At 58.1% G+C, this 18940-nt stretch overlaps 1 protein-coding gene across 2 annotated transcripts in view; it reads left to right on the top strand.

The window, feature by feature from the left end:
• The first annotated feature begins 470 nt into the window (after positions 1–470).
• SH2B3 (SH2B adaptor protein 3) overlaps positions 471–18940 on the top strand; it is a 32055-nt gene continuing 13585 nt past the window's right edge. Inside the window, exons 1-2 of one of the 2 annotated variants that reach the window (XM_084868040.1) lie at positions 471–919; positions 11144–11875. In XM_084868040.1, the coding sequence (XP_084724166.1) occupies positions 11171–11875 (705 nt within the window). In that variant the 5' untranslated portion in view covers positions 471–919; positions 11144–11170. The remainder of the gene's footprint in view (positions 920–11143; positions 11876–18940) is intronic. The other variant, XM_084868041.1, reaches the window with a different exon arrangement.

Genomic DNA, 18940 nt, shown 5'->3' with positions numbered 1-18940 from the left:
TATTGCACCGGCTGGACCCGCGCGTGCTGATAAGGCCCTGTTGGGGGCGGGGGGGAGGGGGAGGGGTCGGTGGGAGAGTCGGCGGGGCCGCGCCCCCTCCAGGCTGAGCAGCTCGGCCCCGCCCCGCCTCAGGCCCCTCCCCTACTTGGCCACGCCCCCGCCAGCGGAGGCACTCGGTGATAGGCGGGCGCTACGTGGGCAGGGCCAGAGTTTCCCCGCCCCTCGGGCCGTTCGTTCCCTTTAGGCCGCGCGAGGCAAACCCGGGTGGGCAAAAGGGGCGTGGCTTATCGAGGCCCCGCCTCCCGCCCGGCTCACGTTCGAGACTAGGGACCTGCTCGGCGTCGGGAAGCAGGGCCGGTGGGCGGGGCCACGCGAAGCCCCGCCTCCCCGGCGGGGCCTGGCTCGCGGTGGCCGGACAGGGGCGGGCTCCGCGTGGCCCCGCCCAGGGCCGGCCCCGCCCCGCCCCGCCCCGCCCCTGCCGTGGCCGCCCTCCCTCCCCCGCCGGGCTCCGCTAGCACCGCCGGTTCCTCTTTACATAACGGCGCGGGGCGGCATGGGCTCGGGCCACCGCCTCCGCCTCCGCCTCCGCCTCCGCCCGGCCGCCCGCCTGGACTCTCGCGGCCCGCGGTGGCAACGGTGGCGGCGGCGGCAGCCAAGTTTCCCCGGCGGCGTCGGCCCGGGGGCGCATCCTCCTCCCGCAACTGTCAAGCGCTGGCGGCGGAAATGATGAGACGCTGGCCATTTTCCGAGCCCGGGTTTCCTGCCTGAGCCCCGCTCGAGCGAGCCGCGAGCCAGGAGCCGGCGCGCGGCGGGAGCGAACGTGCCCGGGGCGGGGGCCCGCCCGCCCCCCTCGCGGTTCCGAGGGGCCGGGGGCGCGCGACGCCATGGGCCGGCCGGGCCCGGACCCCCTCTCTCTCAGGTGAGCCCGCCCGCCGGCGCCCTCGTCCTGGGGAAGGGAGGGCTTTCGTGGGGAGCCGGAGGCCCACGGCCAGCCTGTCCGGTGCCTGCGCACTCACAGCGGCTACAGTGCTGTCCGGCAGCTGCCTCGCGTGGTGTTCCGGGGTGACCCTCCGGGCGACACCCCCACCCACTCACCCACGTGCTGGGATGTAATGGGGCAGCCAGGCGCCCAGGGAGGTGCTGAGCCAGGGTAGGGCCAACACCCCCTCCGCCTCCTGAGGGAGCCCGGCCTTCGAGGGCGGCATTCCCGCTCAGCTTGTGCCCGGGAGGGAGGGTCGGGGGTCACCGTTTGCGACCTTGAAAGTGAAAGTAGTCCAACTGAGGCTGTGAGAACGGGAGAGCCCTCCGGCCGCAGCCAGCCTCTCCTCTCCCCCAGGCCAGGCCATGTGGCTGCCAGGGTAGCACCCCGATTTTAGGAGCCCCTCTTCCCCACTCCTCGCATGGTGGGGGTGAGCGGGGTCAGGTACCCCCGTGCCACTGAATTTAGAGGCTCACAAGGGTTAGAAAGCTCCAGGCCTGGGTCTCTCTGGTCTAGGACCCTAAGAACCGGGAGCTGGGGCTCCCGAGGCTCCTGGGGAACCCTCCCACCAAAAAAATAAAGGGGGGGTGTGGGGGCTGCGTTGGACTGACAGACCCGCAGGGCTGGGAGGTATCTCAGAGGCCTTAACGCCCCGGGAAGAAATCCCCCTCCTCCCTTTGGCCACGGGGGCTTTTGGGATGATGGGACTACATTTGAGGAACTGTATCTGCCTGTCCGGCTTCTTTATTTCTTTAGTTTCCTCATTCTCCTGTTTCTCTTCCCCATTCCCGGGGCCACTGTGATGTAGGTGAGGAGGTCACTGCCTGCAGCTGGGGACCTCCCGGGAGGGACACGGCCAGGCGGGCCCTGGTGGGAGGAAGTGAAATTGGGGTGCGGGCAGGGGCTTCAGGGGAGAGGGCCTGGCAGTGCAGTGTCTGCAGGGCCAAGGCCCAGCGTTGGGGGCAGGAGGGGCCGAGATCTGATCCGCACCCCCCTTGCTTGGGAGGTGAGCATCCCCTGACACCTCCCAGCTGCCAGGCTCAGCTGGACCGCCAGCCCCTTCTGCATTCCCACTTGTAGCCCAGCCTCAGGGCCCTGCCAGGGTTGTGGGTTCGAGTTGTGTCTGGATTTGCCATCACTGACCTGGCTGCCAGAGCGGAAACAGCTCTGAGGGCTCCTGGGACCTGTGGGGGCGGGGGCCCAGCCCTAATTGGGGGAGAGCAGGCAGAGGCCGCCTGGGCGGCCTGGGGGTCAGCGGATGAGAGGCCAGGGCCTGTTGGGGAAATTGGAAGGGTTTTTAATACACGTTTTCTGAGCCTTTTCCCACAGCCCCCCTCTGGGAGGGAAAATCCTTCCTAGCCAAAGGGTGAACATTCCTAGAACTTGTCGGAGTCCCTGTGGACTCCAGAGGCCGAGGCTAGGCTGGGAAGGGGCCGGTCTGAGGTATTAACTGCTGGGGTCCGAGGACCTTCCAGGGCTTAGCCGTGGCCGAGGAGCATTCTAGAGGCTTAGATTCAAATCTCTCGCTGCCTCTTTCCAGCTGAGGGTGGGGGCGGGTGACAGCCTCAGCTTCCTATTATGTTCAATGGGGTAATAACAGGTTTGTGGTAAGACTTAATGAGCCATAGGAGAAGCACCTGCTGCCTGGCAGAGAAAGGGTTCAATTATAGGCAGAGGTGGTGATTTTATCACGGCCATCATTGGTGTGGAAGCTCAGAGGTTTCCTGAATCTTGGGGAAAAGAACTCTGAAGGAGGAGCAGATGGTGCTTCCTGGCTATGAGACCTTGCTTAACCCCCCCCCCCCCCCAGCCTCAGTTTTCTCACCTGTCAAATGGGAATGGGCCTATATCTTCGGGTCTCTGGAGCCATAAACGAGCGAACACACCAAGTGTTTACAGTGATGTGATCAGGAGGAGGAATACTAACAGGCGAGGTTGTCCTTACAGTTTGTCATGATGTAGCTCTGCTTGTTCTCCTGCCAGGTTCTCCCATCCCCACTCTTCTGAACCCTGGGCACGAGCCTCCTCTGACAGGGACTTTCTAATACAAACCAGATTCTGAAGAGCCACTCCGATGTGGCAGCCGCCTGGGCCCAGCGGGTGCTGGGCAGGAGCTCGGTCTGTGGGCCCTTTGGCTGGCTGGGTCCAGCTGGGCCAGCCGGAACACCCTCCCCTCCTGCATGGAACTTCTCCCTGAGCAGAGGGGGGTGGGGCTGGAGGCGCTCCCGCTGCCAGGCCTAAACCCCCACCCACTCTGAGTGGCAGACACAGGGCACATAAAGCACTGAGTGCTGCGCCTGGCACTGAGTAGATATTATTATTATTATTGTTATCGTTATTATTAACTTTCCTGTTCAGTTCCTACTTCTCCCTGGTAGCAGCGTGGGCTTTGAAGCCAAGTATGGGCTCTGCTGGCTTGTAGCTGTGGGGCCTTGGGCAAGTGACCTAACTTCTCTGGGCTTCCCTCGCCCTTCTGGGAGCCAAGAAGCGCTGCCTCTCCAAGGGGTATGAGCTCGCGTTCCCAGGGTGTGAGCTTGGCACAGAGTGCTGGGAATAATTTCGCTGGCTGTGTGACCTTGGGCATGTCCCTTAACCTCTCTGAGCCACCGGTTTCCTCATCGAGGACAGCACAAGACGAGGCGTGCACATGCCTGGCATGGTCAGTGATCGATAAGTGGGAGCTGCTGCTATCGATGCCCAAGAGGGGGTTGGCACTTAATTGCCTGGTTTCCAGGGAAAAGAGTCCCCAGGGGGCCCTGCCTGCTCAGCATTTGGGACTGGGTGGGGCAGGAAGCTGCTCCATCTGGCAGACGGGAGAGCCCGCCTCGCAGAGTCCAAAGGTGTAAGGCAAGTTGCTCGTTCCCAGCCAGACCGCGTTCCCAGCCGCCTGTCCTCCCCGAGGAAACTGAGGCGGGCAGGCTGTCCGGGGGAAGTGACTCAGCTGGGGTCACTAGCTGAGTCAGGCCTAATTGGACCCAGGAGCCCTGTGCCCCAGCTCCTGGCTTCTGGGGGCCTGGGGTCCCTGGGGGACTAGGCGGGTCCAGAGGCCACAGCTGGAGACTGCTTGTTTAGGCCCCGGAGCCCGGGTGACCGGCTCTCCTTGGTCAGGGCTCCAGGGTCCCGCTGGCCAGCGTTCTTCCTCCCCGCAGGGCAAGGGGCACTTCCCCAGGAGAGAGCGCAGTCCTCCTGGCGTCCCTTGGCCTGCCCCGGCCGGAAACCCGGCAGCTGAGCAGATGGCTGGAAGATTTTTCCTCCCACGCCACCCTGTCAGGGGTCGGCGGTGGGGGCGGGGCTGCAGGCTTCCTTGTGAGCCGGCCGGAGCCTCTGGGGGCCTGCCCGGATGTGGGCCCCCACCCTGGCTGGCCAGGGGGAGCCTGCCACTGCCCCGTCTGTCCCCGGGGAGGCCTGGGAGGGAGGAAGTCAGTGCCCTGCTCACCGGGAGCTGACTCACAGGGCGCCTGACGAGGGAGGGGCGCGGGGGGGGGGGGAGGGGGAGAGACTGGCCTTGGGGGACCAGGGGACTGGAAATGCGATTGGGGGAGGTGGACATGGAGAACTGGCAAGGAATCTGGTCTTTGAATTCCAGTTCACAGGAAGGCCCCGGAGCGGGCGATGCCTGTGGGGAGAGGCAGAGCGGGGTGGGTTTGGAGGGCACCACTGATTGGGGTGGGAGCTTGTTGAGATGCTTCCCCTTGTTAGGGTCCCACCCTTCTCCCCTCCAGCTGGGGCAGTCAACTGGCAGGAGTCACGTGCTGCGACTGGGAGGGGGTGGGGTTTGGAAAGGACTGCCCATTCTTCGGGGGGGGGGGGGGAGGGGGGATGGTCCCTGTCTTTCCCCACCTCCCCACGCCTGGCCGGGGTCCGGAGTGTCAGACTGGGGGCGGAGGCAGAGGAAGCAGAGGACATTTCCTGTCTGGCAGACTGCGCTGGGCTGATAAATGTCCCCGAGCACTAGGTGACCTAAGAGAGTGCATCAGGGCCCCGCTGGCGGCCAAGGGCCTGGCAGTCCCCACCTCAGCCTCCCTGGGGCCCCAGAACCTTTGTTCCCTACTTCCAAGATACTTCTCCATAGCCTTGCCGGCTTTACTGCTGTGAAAGGGCAGCAGGACGCCTGCCAGGAAGTGTGTGGGAATCCCCCAACTAGAGAGTTGGGCACCCCCACCAGGGCTCCTTGGGCAGAGGGTCTGGGCTCCTATAGAAAGTGCTGTGGGTGGGAAAGACAGAAGTGCTCCCTCTGGCCTGGAATCAACCTGGAGGCCTCCCTGGAGGAGGTGTCACAGATGGTTTGAGACTTCCTGCCCAAGCATCTGTGAGCAGGGGCCAGGGGCGCTGTGTACCTAGGGGACAGTAGAGGCTAAGACTGGCTCATTTTAATTTCATTTACCACAATTTAAAATATCCTCCTCAAGCCTTGGCAGGTGGAATTCCCACAGTGGGGAAGGGCCTCCTCTGCACCTGGGCCTGATAATTAAAAGGGAAGTGCTGGCTTGCCGAGATTGCATTACCCAGGCTGATTGGATGGAGGCGCGTCTGAGAGCCCCGATCGCTGGGGTCATGGGCCCCACCGCTCAGAGCCAGGACTCCCAGCTGCGTAAGGGCCTCTATCTCCCTGACTCGGTGAGGCTCCAGGGTTCTTCAGCATGGGGCCGCCTGAGCAGGGGACAGCGGACGGCAGGCTGAGGCTCAGCAGTGGGCACGGAGGCAGACCGTCCCTGTCCTGACCGCGGATGGCCATGAAGGAAGCTGTCATCATCTCCGTGTGTTGGCTGCGGGGATTTGGGGGAATCCTGGAGCCCTCCCCCATAACTGGGAACTCCCTGTCTCAGAAGAGTAAGCGGAGCAGGTGTGTGGGGGACCCTGTGTGGAAACTGTTCATCCCTCTGGCTGCCCGGCTCCCAGATGCTCATGGGAACCTCTGGGTGATTAATAATGCTTTTTGCCAAGAGCTTTTTAGCCCCTGATCCCCGGGTTGGCATATCTAATCAGTTGCTCATCCTCCATGCCTGGCACACAGTAAGTGCCTGGCACGTAGTAAGTGTGCAATAAACGGCTACCACCTGGGCTGAGGCCCCAGAAGGAGACCACCTTCCTGCGGCCTGGCTCCCCACAGGGCCAGGAAGCCTCCCCAGCACCACCCCCGCCCTGGTTCGGGCCACAGCTGAGCGCTCCAGCTGGCCATTTCCTGACTGGAGCAGCCTCTTCTCCCCTGAGAAGGCCTTTTGTTCAGTTCCTGTGATGCCCCCGCCCAGCCCAGCCGGCCAGACTCTCCCTGGGGCTTCTCGTGGCAGGCAGGCCTGACCTCTCTGGAGCTGTCACGTTTATTTTCTAACAATAGTAGTAATAAAATGGTAACAGCCACTTGTTTCTTGAGCCCTGTGCCAAGCACCCCGCAGACTTCAGTCCCTAGAATACTCCTAGCGAATGCCAAGAGAACAGCCCATTTTACAGATGGGCACACTGAGGCTCAGAGTGGAAAGCCCCTTCTGCATCTCCCAGCGCGGAGGTGACCTGAGGTTTGAACGGTAGCTCCACCATGGAGAGGTCATCTGGGGGTGGGGGGCGGTCTCCAGTGAAGACCCACTGCCTTTTCTATCCATCCTTCTGGCAGGGGATGACTAGAGTGTGGTTTGGCAGCCCATCTCAACCGCAGCGGTTCATTAATGCATACAGCTGGTATTTCTAGAGTACCTGCTCTAGCCAGGCCTCCCAGCTCTGCCCCTCACTCCCTGTGACCCTGGCAAGCCACACCTCTAACACCTCGTTTTCTCAACTATAAAATGGGCATAATGTTGGGACTCCCCCTCCAAAGGGGAATAAACAAGTGATAAATGCAAAATGTTTGGAATAGAACAGGACACAGACAGCATGAACTAGTACCCTTTTTAAAATAAAAATTATTGCCGAAATATATTATCAGTGGATAAGAGTGCTGGCCTGCGGACTGAAGGGTCCCGGTTTGATTCCGGTCAAGGGCATGTATTTTGGTTACTGGCACATCCCCTGTGGGGGGTGTGCAAGAGGCAGCTGATGGATGATTCTCTCTCATCGATGTTTCTAACTCTCTATCCCTCTCTCTTCCTCTCTGTAAAAAATCAATAACATATATATTTTTTTAAATTATACTAATAAAAGGGTAATATGCTAATTAGACTGGGAAACCTTCTGGACAAAGCCATGGTGACAGGGCTGAGGCAGAGGCAGTTAGAGGTGATTAGGCCAGGAGGGGAGGGCAGTTGGGGGTTTTCAGGCTGGGCGGGGGAGGGGGACAGTTGAGGGAAAGCAGGCTGGCAGATGGGGACAGTTGAGGCGATCAGGCCAGCAGGGAGGGCAGTTGGGGGTAGGCCAACAAGGGGGGGAAGTTGGGGGTTATCAGGCCAACAAGGGGCAGAAGTTGGGGGTGAGCAGGCTGACAGGCAGAGTAGTTAGGGGCCATCTGGCAGGCAGGCAGGCAGGTGACTGGTTAGGAGCCAGCAGTCCCAGATTGCAAGAGGGATGTCTAACTGCCGATTTAGGCCCAATCCTACAGGTATCGGATCTAAACCAGCAGTCAGACATCCCCCGAGGGGTCCCAGATGGGAGAGGGTGCAGGCTGAGGGACAACCCCCTCCATGAATTTTGTGCACCTGTATGTGTACATGTATACACTGAGTGGCCTGATTATTATCTCTGAACGCATAATCTCAGTGTATAACCTATATAATAAAAGGCTAATATGCAAATTGTCCCCTTGACTAGGAGTTCGTCTAGCAGGCAGGCCAGCCAACTGCCCCAGGCTAAACTGGCTGGACCCACCCATGCACGAATTCATGCACTGGGCCTCTAACACACACACACATGCACACACACACGCAGATGAACACGCACTCTTGAATGGCCAGCTTATGCGTTCAGAGATCATAATAATCTGGCCACTCTGTGTATATTTCAGAGAGGAAGGGAGAGGGAGAGAAAGAAACATCTGATTGGCTGTCTCCTGCATGCTCCCTACTGGGGATTGAGCCCTTAGCCCTGGCATGTGCCTTGACTGGGAATGGAACCTGTGACCTCCTGGTTCATAGGTTGACGCTTAACCACTGAGCCATTCGGCCAGGCTAGTACCTTTTCTTATTTTTGGTTTTTTATTTTCACCTGTGGCTTTTTTTTATGTCCCTGAGCACTAGGTGACCTAAGAGAGTGCATCAGGGACTTCAGTCCCTAGAATACTTCTAGCGAATGCCAAGAGAACAGCCCATTTTACAGATGGGCACACTTTTTCTTTTTCTTCCTTTTTTTTTTTTTTTTTTTTTAATATATTTTATTGATTTTTTACAGAGAGGAGGAGAGAGGGATAGAGAGCTAGAAATGTCGATGAGAGAGAAACATCTATTCAGCTGCCTCTTGCACACTCCCTCCTGGGGATGTGCCCGAAAACCAAGGTACATGCCCTTGACTGGAATCGAACCTGGGAGCCTTCAGTCCACAGGCCAATGCTCTACCCACTGAGCTAAACCGATCAGGGCAGAAGCAAGTCTTCATGGGGTGCATTTGGCACCCACAGGGCATTTTGGTGCAGGGGTTTCATCCTTAGCTGTGGGACCTCTGTGTGTTAAGTTTCTCCATCTATACAATGGGTGCAGTTATTGGCAATACCTCCAAGTATTGTCATGAAGCGTGGGAGAGTTAATGCTTTGCAAGGGTAGTTAGAAAAATGTGTGAGGGGTGGCAAGGGTAGTTAGAAAAATGTGTGAGGGGACTGCTGGCTCCTAACCAGTCACCCTTAGTACACGCCACTCTCCTGGAGAAATCGGAATGGGGCCGTGGCCTGCCATCGCCTGGGCAGGGACACAGCGTGGAGTGGACACAACTGCAGGATTTGGCCCGGGAGAACAGGTGACCAAGGGCACGTGGCTCTCCCCCCTCCCTCTGCCCAGCAGCTTTTACTGATTACCTACTATGTGCAAAGGTGCCCAGGACACTGTGATGTGCAGAAATGTCAGCTGTGTGCACAGCACCCTCCCGGCTGGGGTGTTCTGCTTGATCAGCTCCAGGGTCACCACCGGGGCCTGGAGATGGTGGGGTGAAAGAATCCATTTTTGGGGTTCCAATCTCCATTTGACATTTGAGACCCGTTTTCAAGGACTCTTTACAACCACCGTATGTGGTCGATACCATACTGCCCCCAGTGTGACAGACTTGAGTCAGGTGTCAGAGGACACACAACCAGTACATACCATGGGTGTATCAAGTAACCCCAGGAAAACAGGCATTTCTGTCTGGTTTACTGTTGTGTCGCCAAGGCCTACCACAGTGCCTGGCACATAGTAGGACCTCAATAATACATTTTGGGGAGGTGAACGAGCAGCCATGATTATGTGTCCCCAGTGGGGGCCTGAGCCCATCCTAGTTTAGTTGGAAAGCCAGTCCTGATGGTAACGAGAGCTCCAGGGTTCAGCACCTCGGACAGCAGAGGGTTGGGGGGCTTCTGCCCTGTGATGGCCAGGTGCCCGTCTGCCCTGTGATGGCCAGGTGCCCGGGGAAGGACATAGAGGTGGGCTGGAAGGAGAGACCCAGCTGGGATGGGTGGGCGAGGGTTGGCTGTCCTGACATTCCTCCACCAGAGAGGAAATATTTTTGCACCTCTTGTGAGCCTAGTCAATTTATTCCTTTTTTAATATTTGTTTTTATTGACAATAATACACTCTAACATTTAAATAACAATAAAAGCAGCCAACCCTTTTTAAGCTTTTCTTTGTTTCTGAGGCCTTTACATTAATTAACTCAATCCTCATACACTCCTATGAGATAGGTATAATCATGGTCCCCATTTCACAGGTGAAGAAACTAAGGTAGAGAGAAAGCAAAGGACTCACCCAAGATCACACAACTAGTACGTGGTGGTGCTGGGATTTGAACCCAGGCTTTGTGTTCTCTCTCTCTCTCTCTCTCTCTCTCTCTCTCTCTCTCTCTCTCTCTCTCTCTCTCTCTCTTTTAAACAGGAGAAAATCAAAGTTTGAATTCATGCTCCTGGGGAGTTCACATAAGCATGAGATTCCTAAGACAGTGAGGCAGTACTGGCTCTATAAGACATTTTTTGACAAAGGAGAAGGGAGGTGGGTCCTGTATGTCCTAAGTGAGAAGGGGCGGTTTACAGATGTTAGGAGGAGCCAGAGTACGTGGAGGAAAATTCTTGCTAGGCAACTCGGAAACAAGGGCATACAGGGTATCTATCGAACGTCTCTGTGCTCTTAACCACATTCCTGGAGACAAGTAGTAATTCTTCCTTCAGTACGTGCCCCCTGCTCCCCAGAGGTCACCGCTGTTTCTGGACGGGTTTGCTCCAGCCGCACCTTTCTTGCCCAATGCTCACTCACACTCCGGAAACGGGCAGCCCGGTTTTGTGTGTGTGTAAACAGGATCCCAGTTTGTATTGTTCTGTGGTTCGCTTTGTTTGCTTCCCGGTGTACCTTGGAGACGCCTCCTGTGTGGCGGTGTGGGTCTTCCACAACCTTCCCCACGGCTGCAGGACACTCCAGCTGCCGGGTCACCCACTCTGCCTGACGGGCGTGTAGGTTGTGACAGTAAAAAAAATCTAAGTTAAAATGACACAATCCTTGAGTGAGGCAGAGCAGTGTCAGCTGTGGGCCAGCTCTGAGGACAGACTGCTCAGTTCATTCCCGTGTGACTGTTGAAATTTAGGATTAATTTTCAAGTGGCCATTTCCGCGATTACCGCTTCTCATTTACACATGAAGTTTCTGATCTGCTACCCGCAGGAGCCAACCCGGTGGGGGTGGGTGTGGGTGGGGGTGTGCTTGCATCACTTCCCCATCCCCTCTGGCTGTAGCTAATGTAAATCCTTTCAGATGGGCTTAACCCCTCACCCCACCCACACCCACACGTGATGTATAAAAACTTGCAAAACTCGGGGCTCAGGACGGTTGTCTTTCCTCCTTAGCCGTCTGGCCTAACTAGCCCTCTCTTTAAAGAGCCGGGGCGTTAACACCGTGTGTGACCGGCCGGCGTGCTCCGTGGCCGGGGGTGGATTGCCAACCAGGAAGTCAGTTCGGTCCCGCGTGGGCCGCGAACGCGCCGTGGTGCCCGGCGAAGGACAAGCCGTGGCGCGGGGTTAGCGGTCCACCCTCACCTGTGTGCTCACTGCTTGTTGCCTGTCCCCTGTGTCTTTCAGCCTGGCCACTCCACCCCCGTCACCGCCATGAACGGGCCCACCCTGCAGCCCTCCTCCGCGCCCTCCGCCCCGTCCGCAGCCGCGGCCCCGCGGGGCTGGAGCGAGTTCTGCGAGCTGCACGCGGCGGCCACGGCGCGGGAGCTGGCGCGGCAGTACTGGCTCTTCGTCCGGGAGCACCCGCAGCACGCGCCGCTGCGCGCCGAGCTCGTGTCGCTGCAGTTCACCGACCTCTTCCAGCGCTACTTCTGCCGCGAGGTGCGCCAGGGCCGGGCGCCGGGGCCGCCGGCCCGGGACTACCGGGAGGCGGGCCGCGGGCCCCCGGCCAAGGCCGAGGCGCCTCCCGCCGAGCCCGACCCCGGCCCCGCCGCCCCCGCGCTGCCCAAGGCCCGCAGCTCCGAGGAGCTGGCGCCGCCGCGGCCGGTGCCCTGCGCCCTCCAGCACCTGCGCCACAGCCTCCGCCACATCATCCGCCGCCGCTCGGCGGGGGAGCTGCCGGCGGCCGGGGCCGCGGGGGAGGCCCGGGCCAAGCCCAGCCTGGCCCGGAAGCTCCTGCCCTGGAGCCTGGCCCGGGAGCCGCCGCTCGAGGTCCTCAAGGAGGCCGTGCTGCGCTACAGCCTGGCCGACGAGGCCGCCATGGACAGCGGGGCGCGCTGGCAGCGCGGGCGCCTGGCCCTGCGCGCCCGGGGCCCCGGCGGCGCGGACCGCGGCCTGGAGCTCTTCGACCCGCCCAAGGTAAGCGCTGCGCACGCCCCTCCGGCGCCACACGAGGGCGACACGGCGACCCGAGGGCGGGCCTCCCGCCGCCGCCAGGTGCGAGGGAAGCGCGTACAGCCTTCACCAGGGAGCCTTTCCTCTGAGGGTCATTTGGTGCCTTCGCCATAGCGACTGTTTAGAAATAGGGCAGCCCAGACCCGGGGCCCGGGGGACACGGGCGGACGGAGCCAGGCGGCAGGCCGGCGCCTCGGCTTCTGAGGAAGGGGCCGCCTCAGAGCCCGGCGGCGAGCACCCTGAGCGGCCGGGGGAGCCGGGCTGAAGCTGAAGGCTTGTGCTTGGGGCTCCTTCACAGGAAGGGGTTGACATCTGCAGTTTCAAAATGGCGGCCCCGTGTGAGCTGCACGTCACACGGCCAAAATGGCGGCCGCCAGACTCCCTTGTTTGACAGGAAAAATGGTTTCCTCTCCCATGAGGAGCCCGCTGTTACTGTTAACGAGGCTTTGAGGTGTCTGGATTTTGCTGTTTCCCCCCTAATGTGCCGTTTCCGCTCCATCGCGCTGGATGACTGTGTTCGGTTCCGCCGGCAGCCTCGGGCCCTCCTGGCTGGGCCGGTTTCTCAGGTTCTCTTGTTTTTGGTGACTCCCAGGGCTTTGAGGGCTCCGGGAGGGCTTGGTAGAAGGTCCAGGGACACCCTAGGTGGCAGGCCAGTACGGGCCTTGAAGGCCTGTCAGGGCGGCGGGCTCCCGGTGAGCATGGACCTGTGGGCCTGGAGGGCACAGCTCAGTTCCATCAGGGCGGCCTGGGGGTGGACTCCGTCCCCGGTGCGATTCTCTTTCATCACTGATGTTACTCTCCCTCTTCCTTCTTCTCGGAAATCAATAAAAAAATATATATATATATTTTTTAAAAGGCCCTGACAGCCGAAGCCGGTTTGGCTCAGTGGTAGAGCGTCGGTCTGCGGACTGAAGGGTCCCAGGTTCGATTCCGGTCAAGGGCATGCACCTTGGTTGCGGGCACATCCCCGGTGGGGGGTGTGCAAGAGGCAGCTGATCGATGTTTCCCTCTCATCGATGTTTCTGACTATCCCTTCCCCTTTCTCTCTGTTAAAAATCAATAAAATATATTAAAAAAAAAAAAAAAAAGGCCCTGTCACAAACTGACTATGAAAAAACTTGAGGTTTTCTAGGGGTTCAAAACTATGATGGAATTCCTTTGCACCCCCATACTTTGTGGATGTCTTGTTTTCTTTCAGGTTTTAACAGCTGTGCCTTTTCCCTTTGTAACCATCTGAATTCCACCTGTGCAGTATGGCGTAGGGTCCGTGTTCCCACTCCTGTGCTCTCTCCTCAGGTGTGTCGAGTTGCTGTGTCCTAGAGGCAGAGCAGTGTGGCCGCAGTGAGGATAACAGAGGGGCCCTAATTTGGTGGTTGGGATGGGGTGTGGTCAAAGACCCAAGTGTGGGATGTGCACCTTAGTGTGTGAGTGTGTCTCCCTCAGTCAGCCAGCCACACGGGCTCCTGCCCCGGACTACAGTTCTCTGTTCTTGAACTTCCTGTGAGTGGAATCCTCGGCATGCTGCCTTTGATGTCTGGCTTCTTTACTCAGCATAATGTTTTAGAGATGGTCCATGTTCTCCGTGGGTGGTTTCTTTTCACCCTGAGTGGTATTTCCTTGTGTTGCACCCCAGTTAGTTACTCTCTCACCCATTGATGGATATTTGGGTCATTTCCACTTTGGAACTTTAACATCTAATGCTGTTGTAAAAGCTCAGGTAGCTCTTTGTGTGGACGGAGATTTGCATTTCTCCGGTAGAGTCCTAGCAGGTCAGGTGGGGGGTTTAACTTGGTAAGAAAATTCTAAACCGTGTGTTTCATTTCAGCCTTTCCAGTGGCTATGCACTGGCGTCTCACTGCGGCTTTCCTTTGCCTTTGCCTGATGTCTCAGAGGTTAAGCACCTTCTCATGGTCAGTGGGCATTGGATTGGATTCATGAGGCACGTTTTGATTGAGTTGTCTATCTTATTGATTTGTAAGAGTTTTTATATATATTCTGGATACACTTCCTTTGTATTGTAAATATCTTCTCCCCTATGTGGGTTGGTTGCTTTTTTTTTCCTTCTTTCTCTCTCTATTGTTTAAGGAATTACATATGTGTCCTTATTCTCTCATTGCCCACCCGCCCCGCGCATGCCCTCACCCCCCTGGTGTCTGTATCCATTGGTCAGGCTCATATGCATGCACACAAGTCCTTTGGTTGACCTCCCCCCCCCTTATTCCTCCCCTACCCTACCTTCCCTCTGAGGTTTGACCATCTGATTGATGCTTCTCTGTCTCTGGATCTGTTTTTGTTCATCAGTTTTTATTGTTCATTAGAGTCCACAAATGAGTGAGATCATGTGATATTTGTCTTTCTCTGACTGACTTATTTCGCTTAGCATAATGCTCTCCAGGTCCCTCCATGCTATTGCAAATGGTAGGAGTTCCTTCCTTTTTACAGCACGTAGTATTCCATGGTATAAAGTACCACAGTTTTTTAAGCCACTCATCTGCTGATGGGCATTTAGGTTGTTTCCAAATCTTAGCTATGATAAATTGTGCTGCTATGATCATAGTGGTGCATATATCCTTTCTGATTGGTGTTTCTGTTTTCTTGGGATATATCCTAGAAGCGGATAGAATGGGAGTTCCATTTTTAGTTTTTTAAGGTAACTCCATGCTGTTCTCCACAGTGGCTGCACCAGTCTGCATTCCCACCAGCAGTGCAGAGGGTTCCTTTTTCTCCGCCTCTTGTTGTTTGTTGATTTGTTGATGATAGCCATTCTGACAGGTGTGAGATGGTACTGCATTGTCGTTCTGATTTGAATCTCTCGTATAATTAGTGACTTTGGGTATGTTTTCATATGTCTCTAGGCCTTCCTTATGTCCTCTTTCGAAAAGTTTCTATTTAGGTCCGTTGCCCATTGTTTGATTGGGTTGTTAATCTTCCCTTTGTTAAGTTGTATGAGTGATTGCCTTTTTACCCCTTTAATGAGACTGTCTCATTAATATAAGTTCTTAATTTTAATGTAGTGAAGTTTATCAATTTCCTTTATGGTTAATGATTTTTATGTCCCATTTATATTTTATTTTTAAAAAGTATTTTTTATTGATTTCAGAGAGGATGGAGGGGGGAGGAGAGAAAGGAAGAAACATCAATAACGAGAGAGAATCATCGATCGGCTGCCTCCTGCACACCCCTCATGGGGATGAGCCCGCAACCTGGGCATGTGCCCTTGATCAGAATCGAACCTGGGACCCTTCAGTCCGCAGGCAGATGCTCTATCCATGGAGCCAAACCAGCTAGGACTTTGTGTCCTCTTTAAGAAACCTTTGCCTGCTCAGGTCATGAAGTTCTTTCTTGTCTTGTCTTCTGAAGCTTATGGTGTGGGCCTCCCCATTTTGTACCACCATCCACCCCAAATCAGCTGTGTTAGGTGTGAGGGCGGGTCCCAACTCTGCCCGGTCCAGTGCTGTTTGCTGAAGTGCTGCTCCAGCCAAGCCCATGTCCCTCTGTGGACTTCCGTCCCATCCGCCAGGTGTCTGCCCACGCCAGCACCTCAGGCTAAACAGCAAAGTCTCACCTGAGTCTTGAGCAGGTGACTCTGGACTGAGGCGTTAATCCTGAGCTAAGAATCTCTGGGTGTTCCAGCAGTGAGAACAGCATGGGCAAAGCCTGGCATGGGAAAGTGATTCATATGTTTTGAAGAAAGAATAACAGACAAGGCCAGTTTGGGGGAGCAGAAAGGGGAGACGGGCCATGGTGGAGTGTGTGAGGGCAGAGACAACAAGGAGGAGTAAGCATTTTATTCCAAACATAGCCTGAAGCTGCCGGAAAGCACAAGTGCAGATAAAAAAATAACTGTTTCTCATCACTTTTAAAGTCTCGAGGCTGGGACACCACCAAGGGCAAATAATGGCCAAACACATCTTATCTGCACGATAGCGTGGCTTCGCTAGAAAACTTCACTTTAAAAACTGCCCTTAAAATAACCCTTTGTGGGAACCAGGTGTCAGGAGTGCAGAGGGCCCGGTGGGAAAATGAATTAGCTCTTTCCCCTCTCGGAGGCCTTAGGCAAGTGACGTCACCTTCCTGAGCCTCAGTTTCCTCCTCTGTACAAGGGGCCTATTCATCGTCCCGCATCGTGGGGCTCATGTGTTTAACTGGGAAGCGCGTCTGCTGAGCGCCTGGCACAGGGCAACTCAGTGTTCCCGCCCTTCGTGTTGTTGTTATGGTTGTCATGGTATTGACTCTGGGGCTGAGAACACAGATTTATCTCCAGTGCTGGTTTGGGTCCCTGTCAAGGCTCCTGTTTTGGGAGCTCTGAGGTGGGGCCCAGTCTGAGTCCACAGGGCTCAACATGGTGGTGGAGAAGCTGGACCCGGGGGAGAGTAGCTAGGTCCCAGGCTGCCCCAGGCCCAAAGGGAGCAGTCCTGTGCGGCCTTCCTGTCTTCCCTCCCCCTCCGAACCCCCCTTCCCCCTCCCCCCCGCAGATAAGGCCCAGAAGGCTTCTGACAGCTCATGGGAGTTGGGTCCCAGCTCCACCTCTGACCAGCTGTGTGACCCTGGGCCTGTCACTTCCCCACTCAGAGTAAAGGAGGCCATTCTGAGGCGGGGGCGGGGGCTCCTTGTCACTGGGTGTGTGCGGGAGGCCACACCTGCAGGAGGTGGAGGAGCCGTCTGTGGCTATCTCCCTCGGTGAAGGAGGGCAGAGGAGTCCTGTGTTCTCTGGCTGCAGGGGCGGGCGGCCTTGCAGTGGGCGGGAGTGGGCAGCCTCCCTCCACTGGGCACGGCCCTCGGGAGCCCAGGGACTGCTTCCGCTGGAAGGTGGTCATGGAAGGCCCTTGGCAGGAGGTGACCTTTGAGATAAACCAAGTGCCAGTCTTGACAGATCTGGGTGAGAGTCCCAGGCTGAGGAAAGGGCAAGTGCAAAGGCCCTGGGGTCGGTCATGGGCCAGGAAACCAGGCAGCCAAGGGCTGGGTGGAGGGAGCAGGAGGGATGCGGTTGGAAGGTGATGGGGCTGGATTCTGTAGGGCGTGGTGAGGATTTTGGGTTTTACACTCGGAGCAGGAACCCGTGGAGGATGTTGGCCCAGAGGAGCTGAGACACTCGCTGGGGCTGCCTGGGGCTTCAGGCATCAGGCTGGCATGATTCTGCCCCTAGATCCTCCGGTCACCATGTCCACTCCTCCTGTGGCACTTCCTCCCTCTGGTCCCCTGATCCCAGGGGCTCCCCACCAAGCCTCCCCCCCGCCCCCCCCGCCCCCCCCACTGTTGAACCAGCTCCCTTAAGTCAGAGGGTGCAGAGCACCAGCTCCTGGCCAGGCCTGAGACGTGCTCCCCTACTCAGCAGTTGAAGAAAAATAAGAAGTTGGATTGGTTGCCAATATTTAGAAACACAAAATAGATCACGTCAGAACCCAGACTCTTGGTTTCTCTTATAGAATATAGGCCAGTATCACTGAGAGTGGGTTCAAGCCCAGCCTCTGCCCATGCTCAGCAGAGGCAGGCCTTGGGGTGCCAGGGGAGAGGAGATAGAAGCAGCCACTGGCCGGGCGGGGGGCGGGGGCGCTGACCTTGGGCAGAGACTCCCTGGGACCTGGGGGTCCATTTTCAAATGGAGCATAACCAGCTGGCCATGGCCTTTGGGGCAGCTCTTTTGGGCCTCGGTTTCCCCATATGCCCAGGCCTCTAGGTCGGCTCAGTTGATCTCAACGCCTTGCCAGCCCTGCTGGGTCTGGGGCTGAGCCTGTTTCTCTCACTGGTACAGGGCCTGATGCTGGAGTTCTAGCTCCTGTTGGAAAACACCCTCAGCCAGCAATGACTTGGCCCTTGTTACATACCAGGCGCCTCACTGACCCTGCTCCATTTAGCCTCCCGCAGCCGGGAGGGCGCCTCTGATGACCCCGCTGCACCGAGGCGGCAGCTGGTGCCCGAGAGGGTAGGTGACTTGTCCGCGGTCACTCGGCTCCGGATGGGATTGGAACCCAGGCAGCTGAGCTGGACCTGACGCCCAGCGTCTCAGAGGAGCCACTGTTGGTGGTGGTGCTACCCAGAGGCCCCATCAGGAAAGGGCGTCTGTTTTGTGTTCTGACAAGAAAGGCTCCCGGTGCCATCTTGTCCAGAGCCACGTTTTACCTTTGAGGACCCTGAGGCCCAGAGGGGTGGGCGGGTCCCTCCTCACCCAGTGCATGCTGCCCTCGGGCTTCCTCCAGGGCCTCAGCTCACAGCCCTGAGTCCTCCCCAGGGAGGTGGCTGGTGGGAGTGCCTGGCGCTGGGAGTGGGCAGGAGTGGGCAGCCATGAGGTCAGAGCCCTTCCCGCTCTGCCCCCCCTGAGCCGGGGCCGTGGACCAGTGCCGGCTTCCGGTGCCTCTGTAGGACGGGAATGGCCACGGTGCCTGCCTCCGGGTGGTGGTCGTGTGGGGAGGCTGCGGACACACTCAGTGCTGACTGGGAGCGCGAAGAACAGCCTGGGCCTGTACTGGCCCTGCCTTCACAGGGCACATGGCTCAGCCAGGGGTCCAGCCTGCGGGGCTGGGTGTGTGGCAGGAGGGAGCCTGGGCCCCTCAGCTCTGCCCGGGCTGTGGTCTGCCGGAGCAGGCAGGCGGTGGGCCCTGTGGGCAGTAGGTGCCCAGGAAAGAAAGCCTGGGTGGTGCCCGGGCTGCCACCTGCCCAGCTCCCAGCACCCCAGGGTGAGGCACTGAGCCTTCCGCTCGTGCTCCCGTGAACCTTCAGGCTGCACGGCCGCTGCACCTACTTCCCAGGGGAGGCAACTGAGGCAGAGGGCGCCGAGGGGTGGCCCGTGTCCCCCCGGAGCCCAGGCCCCGAGTGTGGGAAAGAGGAAGCAGAAAGAAAGGGACGTCCGTCCGGAGGCCTGGCGGTTTCCTCGAGGCAGGAGTGCGCAGAGGAAGGGGGCGGGCAGGAAGCCGCCGCGGGGGGGGCAGCGCCTGGGCTCCCACAGGCCGGCCCGGCTCTGCCCGGAGGGACGGCTGTGCCCGCACCCTCCGTGCCCGTCGCCGAGGATGCCGGCCGGGTCCTCACGTGGGG

The sequence above is a fragment of the Pipistrellus hanaki genome (assembly GCF_964339955.1).
Source record: "Pipistrellus hanaki genome assembly, chromosome: 19".
Taxonomy (NCBI): domain Eukaryota; kingdom Metazoa; phylum Chordata; class Mammalia; order Chiroptera; family Vespertilionidae; genus Pipistrellus; species Pipistrellus hanaki.
The sequence above is the reverse complement of the archived record's forward strand: the minus strand, read 5'-3'. Positions and strand labels throughout refer to the sequence as shown.